General features: G+C 42.7%; 2 protein-coding genes across 4 annotated transcripts in view; one reads left to right on the top strand and one right to left on the bottom strand.

Annotated features, from left to right (window-relative positions):
• Positions 1-13146, bottom strand: part of Kiaa0895 (KIAA0895 ortholog) — a 55251-nt gene extending 42105 nt beyond the window's left edge. The window contains exons 1-2 of the mRNA XM_041657281.1: positions 13030-13146; positions 10252-10321 (exon numbers count right to left, since the gene is read on the bottom strand). Coding sequence (XP_041513215.1) covers positions 10252-10321; positions 13030-13146 — 187 coding nt within the window. The remainder of the gene's footprint in view (positions 1-10251; positions 10322-13029) is intronic.
• Positions 12979-24153, top strand: part of Anln (anillin actin binding protein) — a 61207-nt gene continuing 50032 nt past the window's right edge. For 2 of the 3 annotated variants that reach the window (XM_041657279.1, XM_041657278.1), the window contains exons 1-3: positions 12979-13116; positions 20215-20365; positions 22071-22382. In XM_041657279.1, the coding sequence (XP_041513213.1) occupies positions 13099-13116; positions 20215-20365; positions 22071-22382 (481 nt within the window). In that variant the 5' untranslated portion in view covers positions 12979-13098. The remainder of the gene's footprint in view (positions 13117-20214; positions 20366-22070; positions 22383-24153) is intronic. The other variant, XM_041657277.1, reaches the window with a different exon arrangement.

The raw sequence follows: 24153 nt of genomic DNA, 5'->3' as shown, positions 1-24153 counted from the left end.
GTGCTTCCATAAGAGCAGAAAACCTTATCTACACAATAAAAACACTGTGACTCTTAACATCCAGTCGTCTGGAATCCAAGCTGAGGAGTTTTAGGTGGCATTCATCCGTGTTGATGGGTGACAGCCCGCAATGTAAAGTACGTCTTGTGTTCACAGCCAAGGCTGCAGCAACTCACTTCATGTCATGCAGGAGAGTGATACCAGAAGAGCTCTGCATTCAGTACACTGATTGGAAGTCAATATTTGATCATTACATGTCCAGAAACCTTTCACTGCTGACAAAAGTTTTCAAAGCCCCCACATTCAGTTACATGACTCCATCTGGAGTTGCAACCCTGTTTCCAAAGCAGAGTCCTAGATGATCCTTGCAGTCTCACCCTGACTCAAGTCTGTTTTCACAGCCCAGTGGACGGAAAGGTCCTACTGAAGTCAGATCGTGTCACTCTCTCACCTCCCCTGTGAAGTCCTTTATGACCTAGCTCTGGTCTTCTTTTTGATGTCATCTCCTACTGTGCCCTCAGTCCCTCCTAGAGACCTGGTGGCAACCTTGATGCTTCTCAATGACAGACACTGCATTTGTGATCGATCCTTCCTGCTTGGAATGCACCTCCCCCACTTCAGTCCTGTCTTGATCCAAATGTCACTCTTCTCTAAGGCTTTTCCAGCCGCACTCCTTAAAATTCCTCTTCTCCATACTGCATAGCCCTTTTCTGCACGTAATTTCCCCTTAGCACTTATTTGGCATTGTTTTTTTCCTATGGTTTTCTGGAATTTTTCCTACTGTCCGTACCATTCACAGGACACACAATGTTGTGTTCCTTTAGGGCTATAGAGGTTAAAACTAGGGCCTTACACATAAACTGACCTCTGCTTGTTCACTTCTGCCCTCTCATCAAGAACAGTACCTAGGGAGTGGGGAGCTGGAGAGACAGCTCAGCGGTTAAGATCGCTTTTTGCTCTTGAGGAGGACCTATATGCCAGCTAGCAACCATCTAGAACGCTGGTGTTGGGGGATCCAGTTATGACTTCTCAGGCACAACAAGCATGTAGTGCACAAACATATACAAAAAAACCCTTACATATGACATAAAAATAAAAAAAAAATTAAAAGGGAAAAAGATGAAGAAGAGTGCCTGGTACCTAGCAGACAATAAACGTCTGTGAACTGGAAAGTGAGCAGCAGAGTGTATGCTTGTCAGTGCTGAACTCAAGAAACAACAGGATCAGATGGGTCTCCAGATGCACCTGCATTTTAGGTCAAGTATTTGCCTAAACAGTGAGAGTGGCAGTACAGGGCTATATTCAGAAACTTGTTTTTCAAGTTTTCTATGAGCACCTTACCCTTCAGATTTCTAGTTTCTAAAGTAACTGTAGCTTTCAGGGCTATTTCCCATAAAGGAAAACTTGTGGACAGCAAACAGTCCTATACCCATTGTGCAGCCTGTTGCCCTTAACAGTATATACAAGACAAGGGTCTTGAGAACCTCAGTTTCGTCACAACACAGAGCTGTCCCTGGCATGGTCTCACTCTCCGCCCAGGTGCAGCACACAGGAGTGAGTTCACTTCAGCTGCTGTCACTCATTTGCCTCTGTGGAAACACGTCCTTGTGACTGAACGCCTTACACACATGATGTCTCGTAACCCTCAGAGTGTAAACTGTCGGGTGCGCTCAGTAAAGCTGCTACTGCATGAGACGTTAGACCACTCTCATTTTTAGGCCCTGCTCTCTAGGGTTCATGTTGTCAACCAGAAGGGTAGAAGGTTTATAAAGTCATAAGCTCATAGTTCATGCAGCGTTTACTCTGAATGTGTTTACCAGCATGCTTAATCAAGTGTCAGTTTTCTTTGTATGTCACTAACTTTTTTATTTTTCACTGCTGGCTATCCAATTCAGAGCTTTGTAGGTACTATGCAAGAGTCTAGCGTTGCACTATGACCTCAACCCCACTTTCATTACAAGTTTAAATAACCAAAATGTATGCATTTCACAGAGTTTTATATACAAGCATCTGGCTTAATGTTTTAGAATATAGAAGAACCTTACTGACTAGTAGGGAAGATTTTAAATACTGATATGCATTACATATATGAATATATATTACATGCATACATACACATATATACATACTTAGTATATATACATGTATATTAAAAGTATACCTCCTCTTCAGTGTTCATCAGTCTTAAGGATTTTGGGGTTTGGGTTGGTGGCACACGCCTTTAATACTAGCACTTCAGAGACAGAAGCAAGCAGATCTCTGGCCTGCTTGATCTAATGAGTTCTATGCCAGTCGGAGCTACATAGTGACACCCTATCTCAAACCAAAATCAAAAATGAAAACCTTAAGAATTCTAAAACTGGGGTTGGAGAGATGGCTTAGTGGTTACTACTTGCTGTTGCAGAGGACCTGAGTTCAATTTCCAGCACCCACAACCATCTGTAACTCCAGTTCTAGGGGCACCAACACCTTCGGACTTCCACAGGCACATGGTACACATAAATGCAAGCAGACAAAATATTCATATACATAGAATAAAATGAATAAATCTTTTTTTAAATTTAAATATGGCCAGGTGTGGTGAGGTATGCCTTTAATCTCAGTACTATGGAGGCAGGGACAGGTAGATCTCAGTGAGTTTGCTCATCTACAGAGTAAACCAAAGAAATGCAGTGAGACTGTTCTTTTAAAAGACAATTCTAAAACTGAATTTGGTGAATTTGATGCCTTTGTACTTATCCCAATTATAATCTTAACCTCACCCTTATTTTTATGTTCATCCTACCAATACTTTTTGTCTTTTTTATTTTAAAATTTTTTTTTCTTTTTGGGCTTTTGAGACATGGTTTCTCTGTATAACAGTCCTGGATGTCCTGGAACTCCCTCTGTAGACCAGGCTGGCTTCAAACTCACAGAGATCCTCCTGCCTCTGCCTCCTGAGTGCTGGGACTAAAGGCATGCACCACCAGGGCCCCACTTATTTTAAAAAACTTTAATAAGTGCTCTACGAAGAAATATGTCAATATAATGAAAGCATTTAAAATTATGTTTTACATCTATTATCCAGGCACTTGCTAACAAATTCATGAACACGAGTTTTTCTAAGACAATAGTGCTGCTTTTCACCAATCCCAGCTATGTAATTATTCATCTTCATCAAATCTGTACATGTGCATTGTTAATTATTGACTCATTCATTGCCTGCTCAGTGTCTGCACTGGGCACAGCATCTGCAGCTGTCCCATTCTACTGTTGAGTCAGCACTGTTTTTACACACTGCCAGAATAATGAACAATTCTTTCTTTCTGAGAAAACTTGTATACCTGTTTCTACATCCACCATTAAGACTGAGATAAAAGGACTGATTTAATTACTACTTACTCCTCTAATTTGCTCTCCCTCTCATCCCTCCTTCTTTATTCCCTATCCCCTTTCTTCTTTCCTTTTTCCTCCATTTTCAAATTGCTGTAAAAATCAAGATTGTATTAAAATTAAAGCCAGGTGTAGTGCCATATACTCATAATCCCAGCACTTGGGAGGTAAAAAGATTAGGAATCCAAAGTTATCCTCTACATGGTTTGAGGCCATCCTGAGCTGCAAGAGTCTCCAACAAAGAAAATAACAGTTGGTCAGTGGTGGCGCATGCCTTTAATCCCAGCACTCAAGAAGCAGAGGCAGGCTGATCTCTGTGAGTTTGAGGCCAGCCTGGTCTACAGAACGAGTTCCAGGACAGCCAGGGATTTTACACAGAGATCCTGTCTCAGGGGTAGAGAGACAGAGACAGAGACAGAGAGAGAGACAGAGAGGAAGGGAGGGAGGTAAAGAGGAAGAAAGGAAAGAAAAAAGAAAAGAAGGAAGGAAGGAAGGAAGGAAGGAAGGAAGGAAGGAAGGAAGGAAACAACAACAAAAGTCTAGTCAGACTAGGTGATGCTTGGGAGACAGAAGTGATGGGATCCTAACTTTGAGGACAAGGTCCAACATGGGACCTTACCTCAATAACATCTTTCTCGGGCTAACAAAATGGCTCAATAAGGTCCTGCTGCCAAGCCTGAGGCTCTGAGTTCAATATCTGGAACCCACGTGGCAGAAGAATAGGAGTCATTCCCACAAGTTGTCCTCCGACTCCACATATGCATTATCTTTGGATTCTGTGAATGAGAAAGGCAGTCTTAGTCAAGGCTTAGACAGAAGGGGAAAAAAGATAGGAAGAACCAAATGACATTCCCTCTTTCAAACTGATTCTATAGAGTGTCAAGATGGCATAAAACTAGCCAGCACAATGTATGTGAAACTTGTCAAGTCCCTCTTCTGAGTCCATTGAGATCATCATGGGATGTCTGTCTCTCTTTTCAGCATGTTTGGTATTTATTGTTGTGGAGACCTGAAGCCTTGGCTGTTTGCGCAGATGCAGCTGCTGCTCCTGCCTTATAGTCTGTAGCGGAGGATGTTGGTTCTGTCTTCCTGGGCTGTAAGTCTAGAGACTTGACTTCTTTCCTTGTAGAATTTCCTAAGACTTTGTTTATGTGTTTGGTTCATGATGGTCAGGACATGAGTGATGGGGTTTGGTGACAACTCAGGTCATAGAGAGCTTGGATGTGGATGTGTTGCTTTAGTGACCTGCAGCTGGAACAGCTCCACCTGCAGACCATCCAGCGGCTTCCGCAGCTCCACCCTTCCTTGCCTCAAAGGTTCCCAGCTCAGCTATGGCTGGGCTGCTCATTGTTACTTTGACTGGTCCAGATTTTTAATCTTTTAATTTGGTTTTTAAATATTTTAATTTGTTAAGTATTTTAATTTGTTTTTAAATCTTTTAATTTGGTGGTTTATGATGATTTGTGAGTTTTAAAATTTGTATATATTGAACCAACCTTGAATCCCTTACATGAAACTACCTTGCTTGTGATGTATGTTTGGTTTGTATGTTTGCTTGGTTGGTTGGCTGGGTTTTTGTTGTTGTGGTTGTTGTTTTGTTTTTTGCTTTTTTTTTGAGACAGTCTTTCATTATGCAGTCCTGGTGGCTGGTACTCAAGAGATCTGCCTGTCCCTTCCTGTCACGTGCCAGGTTTATAGGCATGTGCAACCAAATATAGTGTATGACTATAACGTAATCTTGACTTTATAAGTAATTTGGGAGACTCTGCGTCTATGTTCATCAGACAGACTGGTTCGTAGGGTTTGTTTGTTGTGTCATCATCTGCTTTGGGTATCAGAATTATGCTAGCTTTACAGAATGAGTTTGGTAGTGTTCTTGCCCTTTCTTCCTTATTCGTATTATTATGTGTGTATGACACATTAGTATGGATGAGGATGTGTGCCACAGGAAGCCAGAAGAGGATATTGGATCCCTGGAGTGTTTGTGAGCCAATATCAGTGTTGGGACCTGAGAAAAGAAGCAAGCATTAACTGCTGAGCCATCTTTCTGGCCCCTGTGGGGAGTCTTTTAACTACTATTTTTTTAAATTATATTTCTTATCCAACCACAATTATTTTTAATCTATGAAATAGTTTCCTTACAAATTAAGTCATTTTTAGAGGAGTGACATTTACTATTGATGTGATCTGTTTGCTTAATATGACTGTAGTCAAAAAGGAAGTTAGGCTTGTTATTTTTCCAGAAATTGCAAAGAGTACCATCATTAAGAAAAGGAAGAGAGGTGGACTGGAGAGATGGCTCAGTGGTTAAGAACACTGGCTGCTCTTCCAGAGGTCCTGAGTTCAATTCCCAGCAACCGCATGGTGGCTCACAATCATCTGTAATGAGATTTGGCACCCTCCTCTGGTGTGCGGACATACATGGAGGCAGAATGTTGTATACATAATAAATAAATAAATCTTTTTTTTTAAAAAAAAAAAAAAAAGAAGGACGGGAGAGATGGCTCAGAGGTTAAGAGCACTGGCTGATCTTCTGGAGGTCCTGAGTTCAATTCCCAGCAACCACATGGTGGCTCACAACCATCTGTAATGAGATCTGGTGCCCTCTTCTGGCCTGCAGGCATACAAGGAGGCTGAACACTGTGTACACAATAAATAAATAAATCTTCAAAAAAAAAACATTTATCATGTGTTCCTTGATTAATAAAAAAAAAAGAGAAAGATTTGTACCCATCTTTTTGGGACATGTAAGTAGAGAGTGAAGTTTCACAGTTGGAGAATCTGTGGATGTTGTTGGAGGAGCTGGAGATGTTCTCCAGCAGGCAGGGAATCCGTCTTCCTCAAACACTGCTGTTGGGGCCAGAAATTTTTACCCCAGATGGGTACGAGTGGATGTGTTTGACCTTTGTTCCTGTTTGTAAGAGTTGAAATGACAGAATACTGAATTCTCAACTCTTAGCTTCTGGTAAGGCCCTGCATCCAGTACAACCATTTTGGGTGTCACACTGTTGCTGGCCTCATGGTCTTGTAGTGGCACTTGAGCTCCAGTGAGCTGGATTCCAAACAGAGTGGCTAGAGAATTACTGATGCAGTACGTGCTTTTCTTGCAAACAGCTAAAGCACAGAAGAGAATATCATTTTCTTCATGCCACTAGCACCTTGTGTTGATTATATTTAAAAAAATCAGTGCAGGAGATGAGGAAATGACTCAGTAAAGATGATTTCCATGCAACATTCGTGAAACCCAAATCCCTCCCCCAAACCCATGTAAGGCAAAAAGAGAAAACCAATTCTGTGATTTCTTCTTTGACAACAACATGTCTGCCATGACATCCTCACAGACACAAGCTTAGTGTACACCCTATAATCCTAGCATCTGGGAGGCAGGGGAAGGAGGATTAGAACTTCATGGTTAGCCTCAGCTACATGGGGAGTTAGAGGCCACCCTGGACTACATAAGATTCTAGCTCAAAGCAAAACAGAAGAAAATAAGATAGCAAAATAAAAGCCAGGCATTGGTGGCGCACACCTTTAATCCCACACTTGGGAGGCAGAGGCAGGCAGATCTCTGTGAGTTCGAGGCCAGCCTGGTCTACAAGTTCTAGTTCCAGGCTCCAAAAGCTTCAGAGAAACCTTGTCTCGAAAAACCAAAAAAAAAAAAAAAAAAAAAAAAAAAAAAAAAAAAAAAAAAAGGTAGCAAAATAAAATAAAGTCATTTCCCTGCAAGTAATTTTAACTAAACTCATTAGGTCACAAAACAAACAAACGAACGAACAAAAAAGGAAAAAAGAAGGAAAGAAAGCTCCATGAAAGTAGAAATGGGGAGATATGAAGAGGAAGGGAAAGAATAGAATGGGAAGGGAACACAAGAGGGTAATGAATAATTAAAATGCATTACATATATGTACAAATATGTCATCATGAAAATCATTAATACATATTTAATGAATGTATGTTAATTATGTTAATAAAAACTTTTTAAAAAGAGGTTGGGCAGTGTTTGAAGAATAAATCCAGTGGTATGGATAAGTCCCCCAAGATTCAGCCAATGGCTATGTATTAAAGGCAGTAAGTTAGGGTTTCTATTGCTGTGGAGAGACGCCATGACCACAGCAACTCTTTTTGTTGGTGTTTTGTTTTTGTTTTTTTTTGTTTGCTTTGCTTTTCCATGATTGTCCTGAAACTCACTTTGTAGACCAGGCTGGCCTTGAACTCACAGAGATCTGCCTGCCTGCCTGAGTGCTGTGCTGGGATTAAAGGCACCACCACTGCCCAGCAGACCACAGCAACTCTTATAAAGGAATACATTTAATTGGGGGTGGCTTACATTTTAGAGGTTTAGTCCATTAACATGACCGTGTGGCATGGAGGCATACAGGCAGACATGTTTCTGGAAAAGGACCTGAGAGTAGTACTATCTCAACCTATAAGCAACAGGAAATGAACAGATACACTGGGAGTGGCTTGAGCATATAAGAGATCTCAAAGTCCGCCTCCACAGTGACACACTCCCTCCAACAAGACCATACCTACTCTAACAAAGCCACACTCCTAGCAGTGCCACTCCCTATTAGCTTATAGGGACCAATTATATTCAAACTACCACAAACACCAAATGGTTAGCCTTGAAAACACACATATATATATATGTTTTACAAGTAACATTATGTAGATTAACCAGGTTGTATTTATAAGTATATATACACACATATGCACAAATAGGTATGTAGTAACAATTAAGAAAAAAGAGGTCATAAATTTGAAAGAGAGCAAGAGGTATGTGTATGTGGAGGTTGGAGGGAGGAAAGGGAATGAGGAAACGATGTAGTTAAATTGCTATCCTTGTATGTCTGTATAATGAATAGGCACATGGATGCTAGGGCATGCTTGTGAAAGCTAGAGTACAATTTTGGTATTGATCTGGGACTAGAGAGCACATGCTCTTAAGGATTGAGCTATCTCTCTAGTCCCAGTTCAATGCCATGTCTTGTATGTTCTCATTTGCCTTTCTGGTCTGCTTTGTAAGAAGACCTTTTTAATTGTGAAGCCTGTGTCTTAGACTGCTCAGTCTGCAAAATAAGAAATAAACTTTAAAAAATTACTAAATGTTGGTCAGGCATGGTGTAGTCCATGCCTTTATTTATTTTTATTTTTTTATTTTTGGTTTTTCGAGACAGGGTTTCTCTATAGCTTTGGAGCCTGTCCTGGAACTAGCTCTTGTAGACCAGGTTGGCCTTGAACTCACAGAGATCCACCTGCCTCTGCCTCCTGAGTGCTGGAATTAAAGGTGTGTGCCACTACTGCCTGGTTGGTACATGCCTTTAGTTCTAGCATTTGGGAGGCAGAGGTAAGGAGGATCTCTATGATCTATAAAAACCCTAGGACAGCCAGAAGAATATACAAGCCCTGTCTCAAAAAATAAACAGAAAGAGCTAAGTTATGAAGTTTTGTCGTGGCAGAAGATGAACTAACACAACTGGATGATGTCAGACTCTTGAAGGTAGGGGAGCAGAAAGTGAAAAGGACTAAATGGTCCCTGCTTTGGAAGTTTAGTGAGAGGAGAGATGAATTCTAACAAAAAACTTGATGCATTTCTTTGACTAAAATCTAAGGGAAATATGTCCTTGGCACTCGGAGAATGTGGGTATTGAGCCAGGAGTGCTGATGCTGAGTTCCAATCACAGCAGGAGGCAGAGGCAGACAGAGCTCTGTGAGAAGGAGGTCACAGTGAGACTGCCTCAAAGCACCAAAACCAAACACAACTACAAAGTAAGTTTTATGAAAATAGCCTTATGAAATAAATGTGGGTATGGAAAAGTCATATACACACACATATATTAATACATAAATTATAAGATTGGTACAGTGGCACACCTGTATTATATACATAGTCTCCGTCTTTGGAAGGTGGAGGCAGAAAGATAGGATCATCTTCAGTTTGAGGCTATTCTGGGATATAGGTAACCTAGTGTGGGGAGTCCTTCTGTATATGTGTTGCTTTTATCGGTTAATGAGTAAAGAAGCTGCTTTGGCTTGTGATAGGGCAGAATAGAGCTAGGCAGGAAAACTAAATTGAATGCTGGGAAAAAGTAGGCAGAGTCAGTGAGAGGCCAGGTAGCCACCAGAGGAGAAAGACGCAAGCTGGTATTTGGATCCTTGCCTCATAGTAAAATATAAAATAATAGAATGGGCTAATTTAAGATATAAGAGCTAGCTAAAATATGCTTAAGCTATTGGCCAAACAGTATTGCAAATAATATAGTTTCTGAGTGATTATTTCAGGTCTAGGTAGCCGGGAATCAACAAGCAGATTCTGCCAACAGCAACCCTTTCTCCAAAAAAAAAAAAAAATCCCCAAATTCAAACAAACTGAAACATTTTCATTGACTAAACTAGGAAAGGGAAAAGATTACACAATGCTAAAAGCAATTAATAACACAGTTCATTTTTGATAATATTCCCCTACCACACCCAATAATAGAGATTGTACACAGGGCCCCTCCTACATGCTATACAAACACTCTATCACTGAGTCACATCCAAACCCATTTTTAGTTACTTTAAGACAGAATCTCACTAAATGACCCAGTCTGGCTCCAAATTTGTAACCCTCTCACCTTAGTCAGTCTGAAGTGGCTAGGATTATAAGCATGCACCACCATGCCCACCTGTGTATAAAATTACTGTTTGTTTTTAAAACAAGGTCTTACTAGGTAGCCCAAGCTGGTTTGAAGCTCACTATGTAGCAAAGGCTAGCCCTGCATGGAAGTCATTCTGCCTCAGCCTTTTGTCCCCATGCTTCACTTGATATTAACTTTTGGTAGTTCTCATTTCTTCGCTACAATACATGTATAAACAAGTGGCCATCAGCCAGGTAACCTGAGGCGGAGAACTTTTGTCTGATCCTTCTCGTCACTGCCTTCTGCTCAGGTCTCGGCCTTTTTTCCCTCTGTAAAAATACAAATATCTATGTTATTGTATTACTTTGTCAATTGTGGGACTGTATGTGAATTTTGAAAAATTAACTGGAAATGGATGTATTTGGAGTTCTTGATGAGGTTAATGCTACCACATTTTTGTGGGGTCTTTAAGCTCCCCATTACTTTTATCTACAAGAGACATAATTACTTGTTTGAAAGAACAGATCTTCCAAAGAGGAAATACTCATTTTCTCGAGCTCATCATCTCTGCTTTGTCTTTATAAAAGACATACATTTTATGTATGGGTGGTCTGCCTGCATGTAGTTCTGTGAATCATGTGTGTACCTGGTGTCCACAGATGCTAAAGGGGGAACTGGACACCAGGGATTGGCGTTATGAATGGTTATGAGACACTGTGTGACTGCTGGGAATTGAAGGTGGGTCCTTTGGAAAAACCGCAATGCTCTCGATTGCAGAGCCATCCCTCCAGTCCTTGGTTATCATTTTAAATGAACATGTATGTATGTGTATTTTTTTTCTTTCCTTCTTTTTCTTAGGCAGAGGTTGGTCTTGAACTCCTGATTCTTCTCCCTCCTCCCAAGTGCTGAGACTGTATGCATTACCACCACAGCTAGCAAAGATTTTTTTAATGAGAAAAGTTATTCCAGGTAATAAACAAAAGAATGAACTGCCGTGGGAGACAACCGTGGCCGTCTAGGGGAGCAGCCTTGAATCTGAAGCATGGTGTCTGGTCATACCAGGCGCTTCCGACATGGGAGCTATGGGACTGTGGGAGCTACTGTCCCTACTGTTACTACAACTAAGACATAGTCAATGGCCAATGCTTCAGGGCTTGTACGGAGAGAGAGACTACAAGTTTAGAGCAGGTCTATTGCTTTGCGCAAGCTGGCTAGAATCAAATTGTTGTTTATAATGAAACCAAGGATCCCAGAGCAACAGCCACAAGGCACAACGGCTACATAAATTTCCCATGACTCATTCCCAAGACTGACATACACAACCACACCCCACATACACACACCCCTTTACTGAATCTTAAAAAAGATTCAGGCTTCGTTTCCCTTTGGTTCATAAGTAGCACATTTGACTTATATTCTAGCAATCCCATACATGACACACTTTTATCATCCCACAGCTCCAAGGAACTGGGGAAGTTTATTATTCCTGTTATATTGTGGTCCCAGCATGGAAGCTGTGTTATTATTATTATTATTGGTTTTTCGAGACAGGGTTTCTCTGTAGCTTTGGAGCCTGTCCTGGAAGTAGCTCTTGTAGACCAGGCTGGCCTCAAACTCACAGAGATCCACCCGTCTCTGCCTCCTGAGTGCTAAAAATAAAGGTGTGCGCCACCACCTCCGACAAAGCTCTATTCTTAAAAGCTGTATTCTTTTATTCCATGTCCAGAATTCAGTTTATGACGATCTATAGATTATTTTTGTTTTTACATGCATTTATTTACTTTGGGTGTGCAGGTCACAGGACAATTTGCTGGACCTGATTTTGGCCTAGAATTCAGGTTCCAAGGCTTGGCAGCCAGGGCCTTCATAGCATGAGCCTTGTTGCCAGTCCCAAGCTTCCTATTTTTATTTAGCTCTCTGACTCGGGACGTGACCCTTCGACACGTTGCCGTCGAGTTTTCTGCTCAATAAGGAAAACATCCTCCATCCTGTCATGGGCCGAGTTAGTATACACAAACTCACCAGAAGCCTTGCTCATGTATTTTTCTCTTACACACTCCTCAGAACTTTAGGTCTCACAAACCAACCTGGGCACACAGAGCATGTAGATTTGGGTGCTTTCTCAACCGTTTTGGGTAAGGCAAACAGTTCTACAACTGGAGCTTTGACAGCCCTGTTTTGTTAGACACACTGCTTCTTGGACAGCCTGGGTCTGAGCATCTACAAACTCCCCTCCCAGGAAGAGGAAAAAGAAACTCAGATAAAGAGATATTGGGGAAGTAATTTCTGTCCTGCTTACTGGCTGGTAAACGGGAACTTTTATTAAAAACGGGCCTTTCAATTGTCCCTGCTCTCAAATGTGGACGATTGAACTAGGAGGCTTCCCTAGTGTTCTCAGTGCTGACCTTTGGGTACAGGTGGGTGGGATTTGAAACCGAGGGGCCTGTGAATGAACTTGTCGCACGGTCTATTACTGTTATTTTTCCCAAGGACAAAGAACTAGTCACTGAATGCGAGTGTGGGGACCCACCAGAGTGGCCTCTCAGGAGTGTCAAGCTTGCAGCCCAATGCCTCTTCTGGTGGCAGGAGACAGATGACATCAAGCCCAAGGGCCAAGAAGACCCAGGCCGGATTCGTAAAGGCCCACCGAGGAAGAAGGCAGGGCGGAGGGAGCTGACGGAACCACGAAAGGACCTGCTAGGGCATGCGTGGGTGCGAGCGGGACGGCAGGCGCTCTCCCTAGGCAGTTCAACGGCAGGAGCGACCCCACCCACGACGACCAGCGAGGTCAGCAGCTCGGGACAGGCAAGAGCAGCCGTGTCACGTGACCAGGCTCCGGGGCGGGGACAAACGCGGCTCAGCCCGTCCGGCCCCGCCCGGCTCCCGCGCATGCGCGCCGTCCGGGGCGCTGAAATTCAAATTTGAACGGCCGTGGTCAGCGACAGAACCGGCACTGTGGGCAGAGCCGACTGGGTGTGGAAGAGCCCGCCGCCCGGCCTCCTGCCTTCCTCCGGAGCTGCGCCGAGCCCGCACTCACTTCTTTCCTCCTCCTGAATTTGAACCACCGGACCCACCGTCTCGTCTGCCACTCGTGAGGCCTGGGGCGATGGACCCGTTTACAGAGGTGAGAGACTCTGCGGGTGCTGTGAACCATGACCCCCGCGGACCCCCGCCCGCGCTGCCTGTCAGCGTGCGGCCCACCGGCGGGCCGCCCGGCGCGTGCGCTCCGCGGGCGTGCAGCCGGGCGGAAGCCGCGGGGTCGCAGGCCGCCTGCCAGGCTTTGCGGCGCCGCCTGCGGCTCCGGCTGCCGCGGAGGAGACGGCGGCTTTAGACTCTGGGGTAAGGCAGGGAAGACAGGGCCTCAAAAACCCCGCCCTGGCCGCGAACTCCTTCCTCCACCTCCCAAGTGCGAGCGCCGGGCGCTCTGGCGTGCCCCGGCCCTCCGGTTCCCGGTGACAGAGAGCGCACTTCCCTCCTTTCTCCGTCCCGCCTTCTCCCGGGAGAGAGCGGCTTGCGGTGGGCTGGGACCGGTCCTGCCGGAAAGCTGGAATAGTTGGCAGGGTGGAGTCTGCCCGGTGACTCGTACTGTGTGCTGGGAATCCGATGGGAGGTGATAAAGGGCTTCACCGGCCCTGAGGAGCTGTGCACTTAAAGAATCCCGTGATGAAATCAGCCAAGTCCCAGCGACCAGGTGCTCTAGCCGCGAGTTCCTTCGGACGTCTCTGCTCTGCTAACTTTAGACGTCTCATGCGCAGGATTAACACTGATTAAAAGGGAACAGTGTTTATTGTGTGAACCGGAATTATTAGCCTGTGATGGAAGGCTACTGTACTGTCCAGTGTTTATGTAGCACATCATTCCAACAGTGTCTTCCTCTTCTCTCCCTTGGGAATAGGGTCTCGTACGTTGTTAACCCTATTCTTTATCTCTAGTTTTAGCTTCGTGTTGCAGCTGTGCTCTGACATTAAGGAATTTCCCGTTGCTATTTGCCCACTCTTTTATTCCAGAACAGTTCCTCTTTTTCTTTTCTTTCTTTAAGCTGATTTGCAAATTTCAAGACTATGTTGTGAGTTTTGCAAAGTGGGCGTACGGTGTTTCTTTACTACATTGGAAAATGTCATAGAAGATAGTAATAATTTAATTTGGGTAGTGTACCTAATAGTTAAATTCACAAGCTAAGCCTAAGATATTGAGTTTCAACAATTAAAGGTTTCAACACGACCGTTGTGTTTTCCCCATGTTTGAAGTTCTCCGTTATTTTGAGGGAAACAACACTTTGTTAACTTTAACCCAGAAGAGGGTTGGAGAGATGGCTAAGCTGTTGGAAACACTGACTGCTCTTCCAGAGGACTCAGGTTCAAGTCCCAGCACCCATTCTCCTCTCACAGCAGTCTGTGACTCTGGTCTCAGGAGATCCAGTGTCTCCTTCTAGCCTCCACAGGCGCCAGATCCATACACATGTGGTACCCAGGAGCACGTGAAGGCTAAAGACCCTTACACATAAAAATAAATGAACTGCAGAAAATTCTCGTGGAAACATCCAGGACATTGTGGCAGCTTTAGAGAATAGGGATGACTGTTCACCAAATACTTGTCATTTACAGTGAATCTCTGAAAGATTGACTTATGTCAGCTGGACAGTGGCAGGCAGATCGCTGAGTTCAAGCCAGCCTGATCTACAGAGCAAGTTCCAGGACAGCCATGGCTACGTACACAGAAACTTTGTCCCAAAATATATATTCGTTTGCCTATGAGTTTGAATTTTTTATTGAAAGCATTTATTCTTAAAACTTGCATGTCAGTAAAAATTACCAGAATTCTAGATTATATTACCATTAAAAATGATATTCCATATTACTAAAAGAATAAAATAGGGGCTAGAGAGATGGCTCAGTGATTAAGAGCATTGCCTGCTCTTCCAAAAGTCCTGAGTTCAATTCCCGGCAACCACATGGTGGCTCACAACCATCTGTAATGAGGTCTGGTGCCTTCTTCTGGCCTGCAGGCATACATGCAGACAGAATATTGTATACATAATAAATAAATAAATATTTAAAAAAAGAATAAAATTACTTTGAACAATGCTGTATGTTTTTAATAATCGACAGGATCAACACACTTCAGAAGTTTGGTTGAAATTTGTACTTTTACTTAAAAATGCCCTTTGGAAGCTCGTACAAAACTCAGATAAAGAGAATCTTCCAGTCTGGGGCATTTTAGAACGTGTTTGGAAAGTGTGCATGCCTTAACTTGTAGTTTATATTCTGAAAAGCGAGGTCCGTTGCTACTGGAATCACAGCTCTGACAGCTTTACCTTAATTGGTAATGAGGGCCCCGTAGTGAGCTCCAGCTTCGAGGTGCTCAGTGATAGCGTTCATAACATTTATGCACTGTGAAATGAATTTCTGATAGGGTTTTGGTTTTTTTTTTTTTTTGTCTAAAAAAGGACTAATGTCAATATAAATGACTTTTTAAACAAGTGTCTTACTCAAAACCATGCAACACAGAAAGTTATTAGGAATTATTTTTAAAAAACTTCGCCCAGAGTGATTCCTTACCAATGCTGTCATGAAACAGAAAAGAAATAAACCCATTGCCTCATTCTCTTACTAACTCCTGTTTCACATGCTACAGTCCTGGACAACACTCTTTCCCTCTGGCCTGTGCTCTCTGCTGCCCTGATGTCGGCGGTTCTCACTTTACCAGCCTTTTCTGCTGTATAAACTCACATTTAGTTTCCAGTTTGCAAGTTCATCTCTGGAGCTTCATTGCCAAATCACAAATATCACTTGCAACTATCTGTTAAATGTGTTTCCTTCCAGAATGTGTGCATTCTAAATGGGCTGTTTTCTCCCATTCAGACATGTTTTCTCCAACATCAAACATACTTAAAAGCATCTTGTTGAATTAACATACCAGAAGTTTTACTTTTGGTCAGGATTGAACACAAGTCCTTGTAAAGACTGAGCTACACCCCCACACCCCATTTGAGATAGGCTCTGTGCATCCCATATTGATCTCCAACTTTCTGTAATCTTGAAGTCCTGATCCTCCTGTTTCCATCCTCCGGGTGCTAGGGTTATAGGTGTACTCTACCACACCTTCCTGAAGGTGTGATGAAACAGTAATAGCATTTGAAGCCGTGGGTTTCACTACAGCATTTCCATACGGATGTGTCGTTTTACTTTGTTTTACTTCATCCCTCTCTCCCACTGCTTTCCTTTTTACGTCCTCCATCCTATTCCTCTGGCTGGTTCCTGAAGCTCTATTTTTTTTTTTTAAGGAAAATATTTTATATTTAAATGATGCAATATAAAGGTCTACTTAAAATACTGAGCACTTACATTTATGTAATTTAGAGGACATTATTTCTTGAATAAAATACCTTTGGCACTTAGTAATCTTATTTTGTTCTTTAGAGTATTTAAAATTTTCCTCTATCATGTGTGAGTTTTGACTCCATTGCAAACAGTAGAGCACTTGTGTGTATTTGAATGGCAAAACCAACCACATTCTTGTGTTGTGAACCATTGCTGTGCCGACTCAAGTACTTGACTGGAGGGAATGGAATGCTGGGCATGTCCATGGTGGATATAGTTAGGGTGATGGTGTTTTCTCAGAGTGATAGACTTTCTCAAAAGATTAGCAAACTGTTATGAATTTGTATAGCAGTCTGATCACTTTTGAGTTGATTGAAGAAGAATTCTTTAGGGGATGAAGGTCGTGGGCTCATAAAATATTTTATTTTTTTTCTTTTTTACTGTGTATATTTTTTTTTAATTTATTTATTTATTAAGGATTTCTGCCTCCTCCCTGCCACCGCCTCCCATTTCCCTCCCCCTCCCCCCCATCAAGTCCCCCTCCCTCATCTGCTCGAAGAGCAATCAGGGTTCCCTGACCTGTGGGAAGTCCAAGGACCGCCCACCTCTATCCAGGTCTAGTAAGGTGAGCATCCAAACTGCCTAGGCTCCCCCTCATAAAATATTTTAATTGCCCAGCATTTTGATTGTCATTTCTTTCAATGAACCTTAAGTTAGAAGAGGTATCTAAGTGCAGAGTTGCGCCTTAACCCAAATTTTATTCATGTTTTGTTTTGTTTTAGGTGGAGTCTTTCTTAAACACCAGGCTAGCTGGAACTAGCTTTGTGTATCCCATGCTGGCTTCCCACTCCTGATCTCTCTACCTCCTCCCTCCTCAGCCTTGCGAATACTGGGACTACAAGAGTGGCCACCACACTTGATAGGCCTTGTGCTCCTTCTAAGGCTTTCTTAAAGGAATTCAAATAAATAGCTTAATCCCTATTTGTATTAATTACTGCTTTATATATGCAGTGTAATGAATATCTATGCCTTTTAATTGTGTGCATTTGAGGGAGAGTAAATTGTTTTATATCACATTGGTTCAAATAGGAATGTCTATCAATTGAGAGTAAGAAATAAGGAATATTCATGAATTTATCCAGTGACTAGGATTTGAACTTACGATATTTTATATCTTTATTAGTTTTTATTTAATAAAACAAGATATTTTAGCATTTTTCTCCTTGGGAAGTGTGTTATGAAAGCCTTCCTGTTTGGGTGACTTTTTTGCTGTTTGTCACAACTTCAGATCTGAGCATCTGTATTAGTTTTGAAACTGTAACAAATTATAAATTTAGATGGCTTAAACTGGGTATTGTGTTGTACCCCTTCCAATCCCAGTACTCAGGAGGCAGAGGCTAGTGTATCTCTTGCGGGTTTGAGATCAACCTGGTCTACATAAGATCCAGGAGACCCTGTCTCAAATAAATAAATAAATAGCTCAAAATTTTTCAGTTCTATCGGTCATAGGTTTGAAGTGGGTTTAATCGAGTCAGAGTCAAGTGTGGGTAAGATTTCATTCCTTCCGGAAGCTCTAAGAGAAAATCTGTTTTCTCACCCCTTTGCTCTAAGGTCACATTGATAGGTCAAAGGGTTAGAACACAAGCATTTTTTGAAGTACCATTTTTCTGTCTAGCATACTGACTTAAACAACAAGTACTTTCTGTTAAATATATTTTAATGGGAGATACTGGAGAAGGTGGCTCAGTGGCGAAGAGCTCATGTTGCTCTTGAAGAAGACTTGGGCTCAGTTCCCAGCACTTATGTGGCAATTCACAGCCATCTATAACTCCAGTTCTGGGGGTGACTGTCCTCTTCTGACCTCCACGGGCACAGGCATGCATGCTGTTCACCTACATCCAGGCATATACTCAGATTTTTTTTTTTAATTTTTCTTGCTGGAGATGGTTCGGCAGTTAAAGAAAGCTGTTCCGCAGAGGGGTGGAGTTCTGTTCTCAGCACTGCACTGAGTGGCTCACAACCGCTTCTTCTGGCCTCCACGAGCACTTAGATGGATGCATGTGTGAATTTTTACATGCAAACAAACAAAGTTACGTTATTTACTTGGGGGGGGGGTGGTAGTGCATGCATGTCAGGCACATGTGGAACGCAGAAGACAATTGGTTCTTTCCTTCTACCACAGGTTCCAAGGATAAATTCTAGCGTCAAACTTGGCAGCATATGCTTTAACCTACTGTGCAGTCTCACCATATTCCCTCCCTGCTCCTCCACACCCACAATCTCTTTTTTATTCCGTGACACAGGAGTTTGGCCAGTTGGGCTCAACTGGCTGTTTATCTGTTGGTTTTATCTGGCAGTTTTGTAGCGTTTCTGAGTGTTATAGAAAATTACCTGGAGCTAAATGCCATAATGCTGGCATTCGGTGGAGTTGTTTCTCGAGCATGCCAAACCTGGACTTTGCTCATGATGTGCCTGAAGGGGAACCCCAAACAGTGGGGGCTTCCTCCCTGACCCCTGATAAGCACAAACCACACCCAAACGCCTGTTTGCACAGAGAGGAAGAAAAGTTAAAGTGGCTGCTTTCTGACTCAGGCAGAAAACAGCAAATGACCTCATAACGTGTAATTTTTAAGGGAGGTCTGTGTGAGAATGGGCTAGGATGTGGTGGTAAAGGAGATAGGGTGTGAGGGGGAAGAGGACACGGGGAAGGACAGAGGACTGCCTCTGGATAGAGAGGAGACAGACACGGCCCATAGGCAAGTGGTGGTTTATACAGGGAAAGGGAACCCTGTGTTAGGATGAGGTATTTAATTTTAATTGGCCATGTTAATGAGGTGAGCCAAAGGAGGCATTTTTTTCTTTTCTTTTTTTCTTTTTTTTTTTTCATGACAGGCTTTCTTTGTAGCTTTGGAGCTTATCCTGGAACTAGCTCTGTAGACCAGGCTGGCCTCAAACTCATAGAGATCCTCCTGTCTCTGCCTCTCGAGTGCTGGGATTAAAGATGTGCACCACCACTGGCTCAAAGGGGGCTTTTGATTTCTGGACTTTGGTACCAGGAGGAAGAAGTGGCCAAATAAGGGAATAGACATTGGTGGCTAGCTTTAGGAATGTAATTTAAAGGTTTTTAGTAAGGTAGAGGGGATGGGGGAGGAGTATGTGCCAGAGCCACATGCTCAAGAGGGCTAGTGTCCCTTCAGTGCCAGTCCAAGAAAGGGAGTACAGAAACTGCAAGCCTTTTGGGGACTTAACATTGAAAGTCACACAGTGTGTTACTTCTGCCATATTTTATTAGTCAAAGCAAATCATAAGGCCTGGCCAGCCAACCCAGATTCAAGAATGATGATACAGAGTTCCTTTGTGTGTGTGTGTTTGTGTGGCTATGTGTGCAGGTGTGCATGCGTGTGCACATGGTGGCAAGGGTTTGATGTGTTTTCTTCCTCAGTCTTTCTCCACTCTATGTCTTGAGCCAGGTTTTTCACTGAGTTTCAGGAATCCTGACCTTGTCCCTCCCTAGTGGTTCCTGATGTATGCCACCATGCTTGGCTTTAAGTGGGTACTAGGGGTCCGAATTTAGGTCCTTAATTAAGCTTGCACGGCAGGCACTTTATCCACCAAACTATCACCCCAGTCTCAAATTATACCTTTTGATTGGAACAAAAACTTGAAGCATTTTAAATCTTAGATAGGTGTCTTTACATACTGCTTGTTAATATTTAGATTGAATCTCGTAATTTTGATGTTGAGATGCTCGTTCATCTGGTAAATTTTGGTTTGATTATTTGGGATTTTACCTTTGAAATGTGTTTGACTGTTATCCTACATACCAGTTATTGGTTTTAGCAGGCATCTAAGGTTTTGTGGACCTCTAGCTAACCTTGTGTTTTAACATTGGTATAATATAGAAGTTGCTTGAACGAACCCGTGCCAGACGAGAGAATCTTCAGAGAAAAATGGCTGAGAGGCCCACGGCAGCAGCAAGGTCTGCACATGCTAAGCGAGGCAGAGAGCCACTTTCAGAAGCCAATAATCAGCAGTCCCTCTCAGGGGGTGAAGGTAAGACTGGGCAGGGGTGGGGAAGGGCTAAAAATGTCATGGATTTTGGAGGATATGAGCCCCAAACATTTTATTATGTACATATAAGAACCCGTCTTTAGAAGACAAATGCAACAGCCAATGGGGCCAGGGCAGCCTTCTGTTATTTTTCAAGGTTGTTAGCTCAGGTCTCCGATCTGCCAGAAGCCAGAACAGAGAACTTTGGTGTCTATGAAACTCATGCTCTTAACTTTAAAAAATTTAAAACTTTTTTTGGAGATTTACTTATCTTCATTTTATTTGTATAACTGTTTTACCTGTATGCGTGTCTGTGTAGCATATGTGTGCAGTGCCTGTGGAGACTAGAAGAAGGCACTAAAACCCCTGGAGCTGGAGTTCTAGACAATTGGTAGCTGCCATGTGGGTTCTGGGTTCTCTGGAAGGAAGAACGGAGTTCTCTTAGCCGCTGGACCATGTTTCCAGTGGGCATCTTCCAAGTTTTTGTTTGTTTAAAAGAATATATTGCTGTCTGTGTGGGCAAGTGTGCCCTGGTGCGTGTATGGAGACAGACCATAGGCCTATTCCTTAGATTGGTTTCCTCTCTTCACCTTTCGTGTGGGTTCTGGACAGCAAACTCAGGTTACCAGGAATGTGCAGCAAGCTTGTTTACCCACTGAACCATCTCACTGGCCTTTCATTCTAGTTTAAAATATTAATGTTCTTGACTGGGAAGATGAGTCAGTGGATAAAGTACTTGAAGCACAGTTGTAAGGACAGGAGTTTGAATTCCCAGCACTCATGTAAATTCTGGAACATGGCAAGGACACAGGAGGTGGGGACAGGGTTGTCACGGCAAACTGGACATCTAGTTTAGCTGAACTGATGAGCTCTGAGTTCAAGAGAGAGATCCTGCTTCCAGCTACAGTGATAAGATAAAGCACGTGGAGGAAGACACCCATTTCAACCTGACTGACCTGCATGTGCACCTGCACAGGCCTGTGCCATGCACAGAAGAGCACGCGTACACATCCCCTCCACATACTCTTCCCGAGAGGTGTAGTGAGGCCGTGTCCTGGGTAAAGTGAAGCCTTGTTTTGAATGATGCCCTTAGGATCTCTCACATCCCGTACAGATGGCCATAGAAGTTTCAGTGATGAGACGCTAAATATTTGTGCTGGTTTGTTTGCTTGCTGTAGAACAGATAGTTCATTTGCCCTCAGACCCACTTCTCTCCCCTTCTGCCTTACTTTAGCTATTGTCAGTGAAAGGTTGTTTCACAAACAAAAAAACAAACAAATCAGAAAGCCTGTTTTCTACAACTTAGTTTCTCCAGGCTTGATTTTTCTTCCCTTAAAATAAGGTGATTGAGCTATGAGATCCTTAAAGTTCTTTAGAGTACTTGGTATTCTTGTGTGTGTGCTGTTTGTTCCTGTTATCTTAAAACTCTATACAATCTTATGTGTGCATCTTGACGATGTTTACATTTATTTTCGTTGAGGGTTTTAACAGAAAAAAATGACATGTTTGCCCAAAAAAAGGTGGGTTGTTTTTTTTTTTTTTGCCTAATTTCAAAGTTAATAAAAGATAGGTTTTTGCATTTTTCTTATAACAGAAGTAGCTCAAGTATTAGAGAAGTCTGATCCCTCATTAGTAAGTACCCACCTAGTTTTCAGACTGTGAAACTGCAGGATTTCAGTGTGGGTTTTTGTTGTTCTTTTGAATCTAGAGAAATCTTGTACGAAACCATCACCATCAAAAAAACGATGTTCTGACAAAATTGAAGTTGAAGTTTTGGACTTGGAAAATAAAGAACCTGTTGAGCCAGCTGCTGCAAAACCTTGTTCTCCAAGGCCTGAACCCCCTCAGGCGCAGCCCCCAGCACCAGCTGCCATCAGTGATTCCGTGGCTGCCCCAACATCGCTGCTCAGCATGGGCAGAGGACTGAACTCAAGATCAGAAGCATCTGCCGCCTCCTCTGTTAAAACTCGAATGCAAAAACTTGCTGAGCAACGGCGCCATTGGGATAGTGATATAGCAGGTATTAAATGATATGGGTGGTCCTTGAATTTCTTTTGGTAAGATTCAGCTTGTAGCTGGATGTGGGGGTTCTTGTTTTTAATCCCAGCATCTGGGAGGCTGATACAGGAGGTTTATAAATTTGAGGCCAGCCTGGAGTAGCATGAAAGGTAAGTGCTTTTGTTTTATCTGTATGTGTGTTCTTTGCTTCTAGATAATTGATATGCCAGGAATATATTCATAAAAAATGAATGAAAATGAAACATTCTCACCGAAGTAGATCTTGAGGTTCTTGAACTAATACAGAAACTTCACCTAGTACTGAATTACTTTCCATTTGCAGTGAAAAAGTACTGACCCTCAGCTCTATATTCTGGAATCCTATTCTTCGGTTCACTTATCAAATTAGAGACTAAGGTGTGCAGTGCTCCTTGGTAGGGAAGAAAGGTTTCTAAAGCACAGTCTCATGCCACAGTCTGGGAAAGGGTAAATGAGTGACCCTTCCCTGCAGGCCAGTTAGTGGTTCTGTACAGTGCTATTTTTGTCACTAACTGTATGGATTCCTTGACTTGTTGGGTAAAATCCTTGAAATGGCTTCCCATAAATACCCGTATTTGGAAAGGAACTGAGGTCCAGAGAAAATATAGATAAGAAAAACTTTAGATTAGCATCTCAAAAGTATGGGGAACTCAAGGTGTGCTTTTGTCTCTTATAAAACCCTTTAATTAGGGTGCATGGCCAGAACTAAGACAAAGCAATATGAATAGATTGATAAGCTTCATTTTTAATGTAAAGAAGTTATGGGTTTTCCAGTATGTAACTAAGTATACACCGTGTATGCCTGGCCTGTTGAGCCCAGGGAAGGGTGTCAGAGCCCCAGGGACTGTTGAAAGCTGCCATGTGGTTATTGGGAACTGAACCCAGGTTTTCTGGGAGAACAGCAAATACTATTAATTGCTGAACCAAACAGCCCCTGCACCAAAAATTTAAAAGAACATTTATTTTAGTCCATGTATGCTTGTGTGCATATGTGTCTGCTTGAGTGTATACATGCATACAGCTGCACATCTGTGTCTATGTGGAGGAGGGCAGTGGGTCCGTCAGAGAGAGAGCCAGAGTTACAGGGTTGCAGGATCCCAGCTTGTTCTATGGTGTTGGGGTCTGAATAACAGTTCTTGTAATTGCACTGTAAGTACTCTTTTTTTTTTTTTTTTTGGTTTTTCAAGACGGGATTTCTCTGTGGCTTTGGAGCCTGTCCTGGAACTAGCTCTGTAGACCAGGCTGGTCTTGAACTCACAGAGATCCGCCTGCCTCTGCCTCCCGAGTGCTGGGATTAAAGGCGTGCGCCACCATCACCTGGCCACTGTAGGTACTCTTAACCCTGAGCCATTTCTCCAGCTCCTCATTACTATGCTTTTTTTTTTTTTTTTTTTTTAATTTTCGAGACAGGGTTTCTCTGTAGCTTTTTGGTTCCTGCCCTAGAACTAGCTTTTCTAGACCAGGCTGGCCTCAAACTCACAGAGATCCGCCTGCCTCTGCCTCCCGAGTTTACTATGCATTTTAACTGAGATTTTGAGTAGTATTGGACAACAGAAAGTTTGAGGCGTCTTCCTGCCCCGCCTTTATTTATTTATTTGTTTGTTTGTTTATTTTAAAGGTTTTATTTTTGTAAGTGTAGGGGTGGTAGCATTCATGGGGAGTCAGAGGACAACTTACAGGATTCAATTCTCTCCTGCCACCATGTGGTCTGGGAAATGGAACTCAGATTGTTACAGTGGTTCTCAACCTTCTTA

The sequence above is a fragment of the Microtus oregoni genome, unplaced genomic scaffold (assembly GCF_018167655.1).
Source record: "Microtus oregoni isolate MIOR12 unplaced genomic scaffold, Mior012 000008F_ref0000371, whole genome shotgun sequence".
NCBI lineage: Eukaryota > Metazoa > Chordata > Mammalia > Rodentia > Cricetidae > Microtus > Microtus oregoni.
This window is presented reverse-complemented; position numbering and strand designations above follow the sequence as displayed.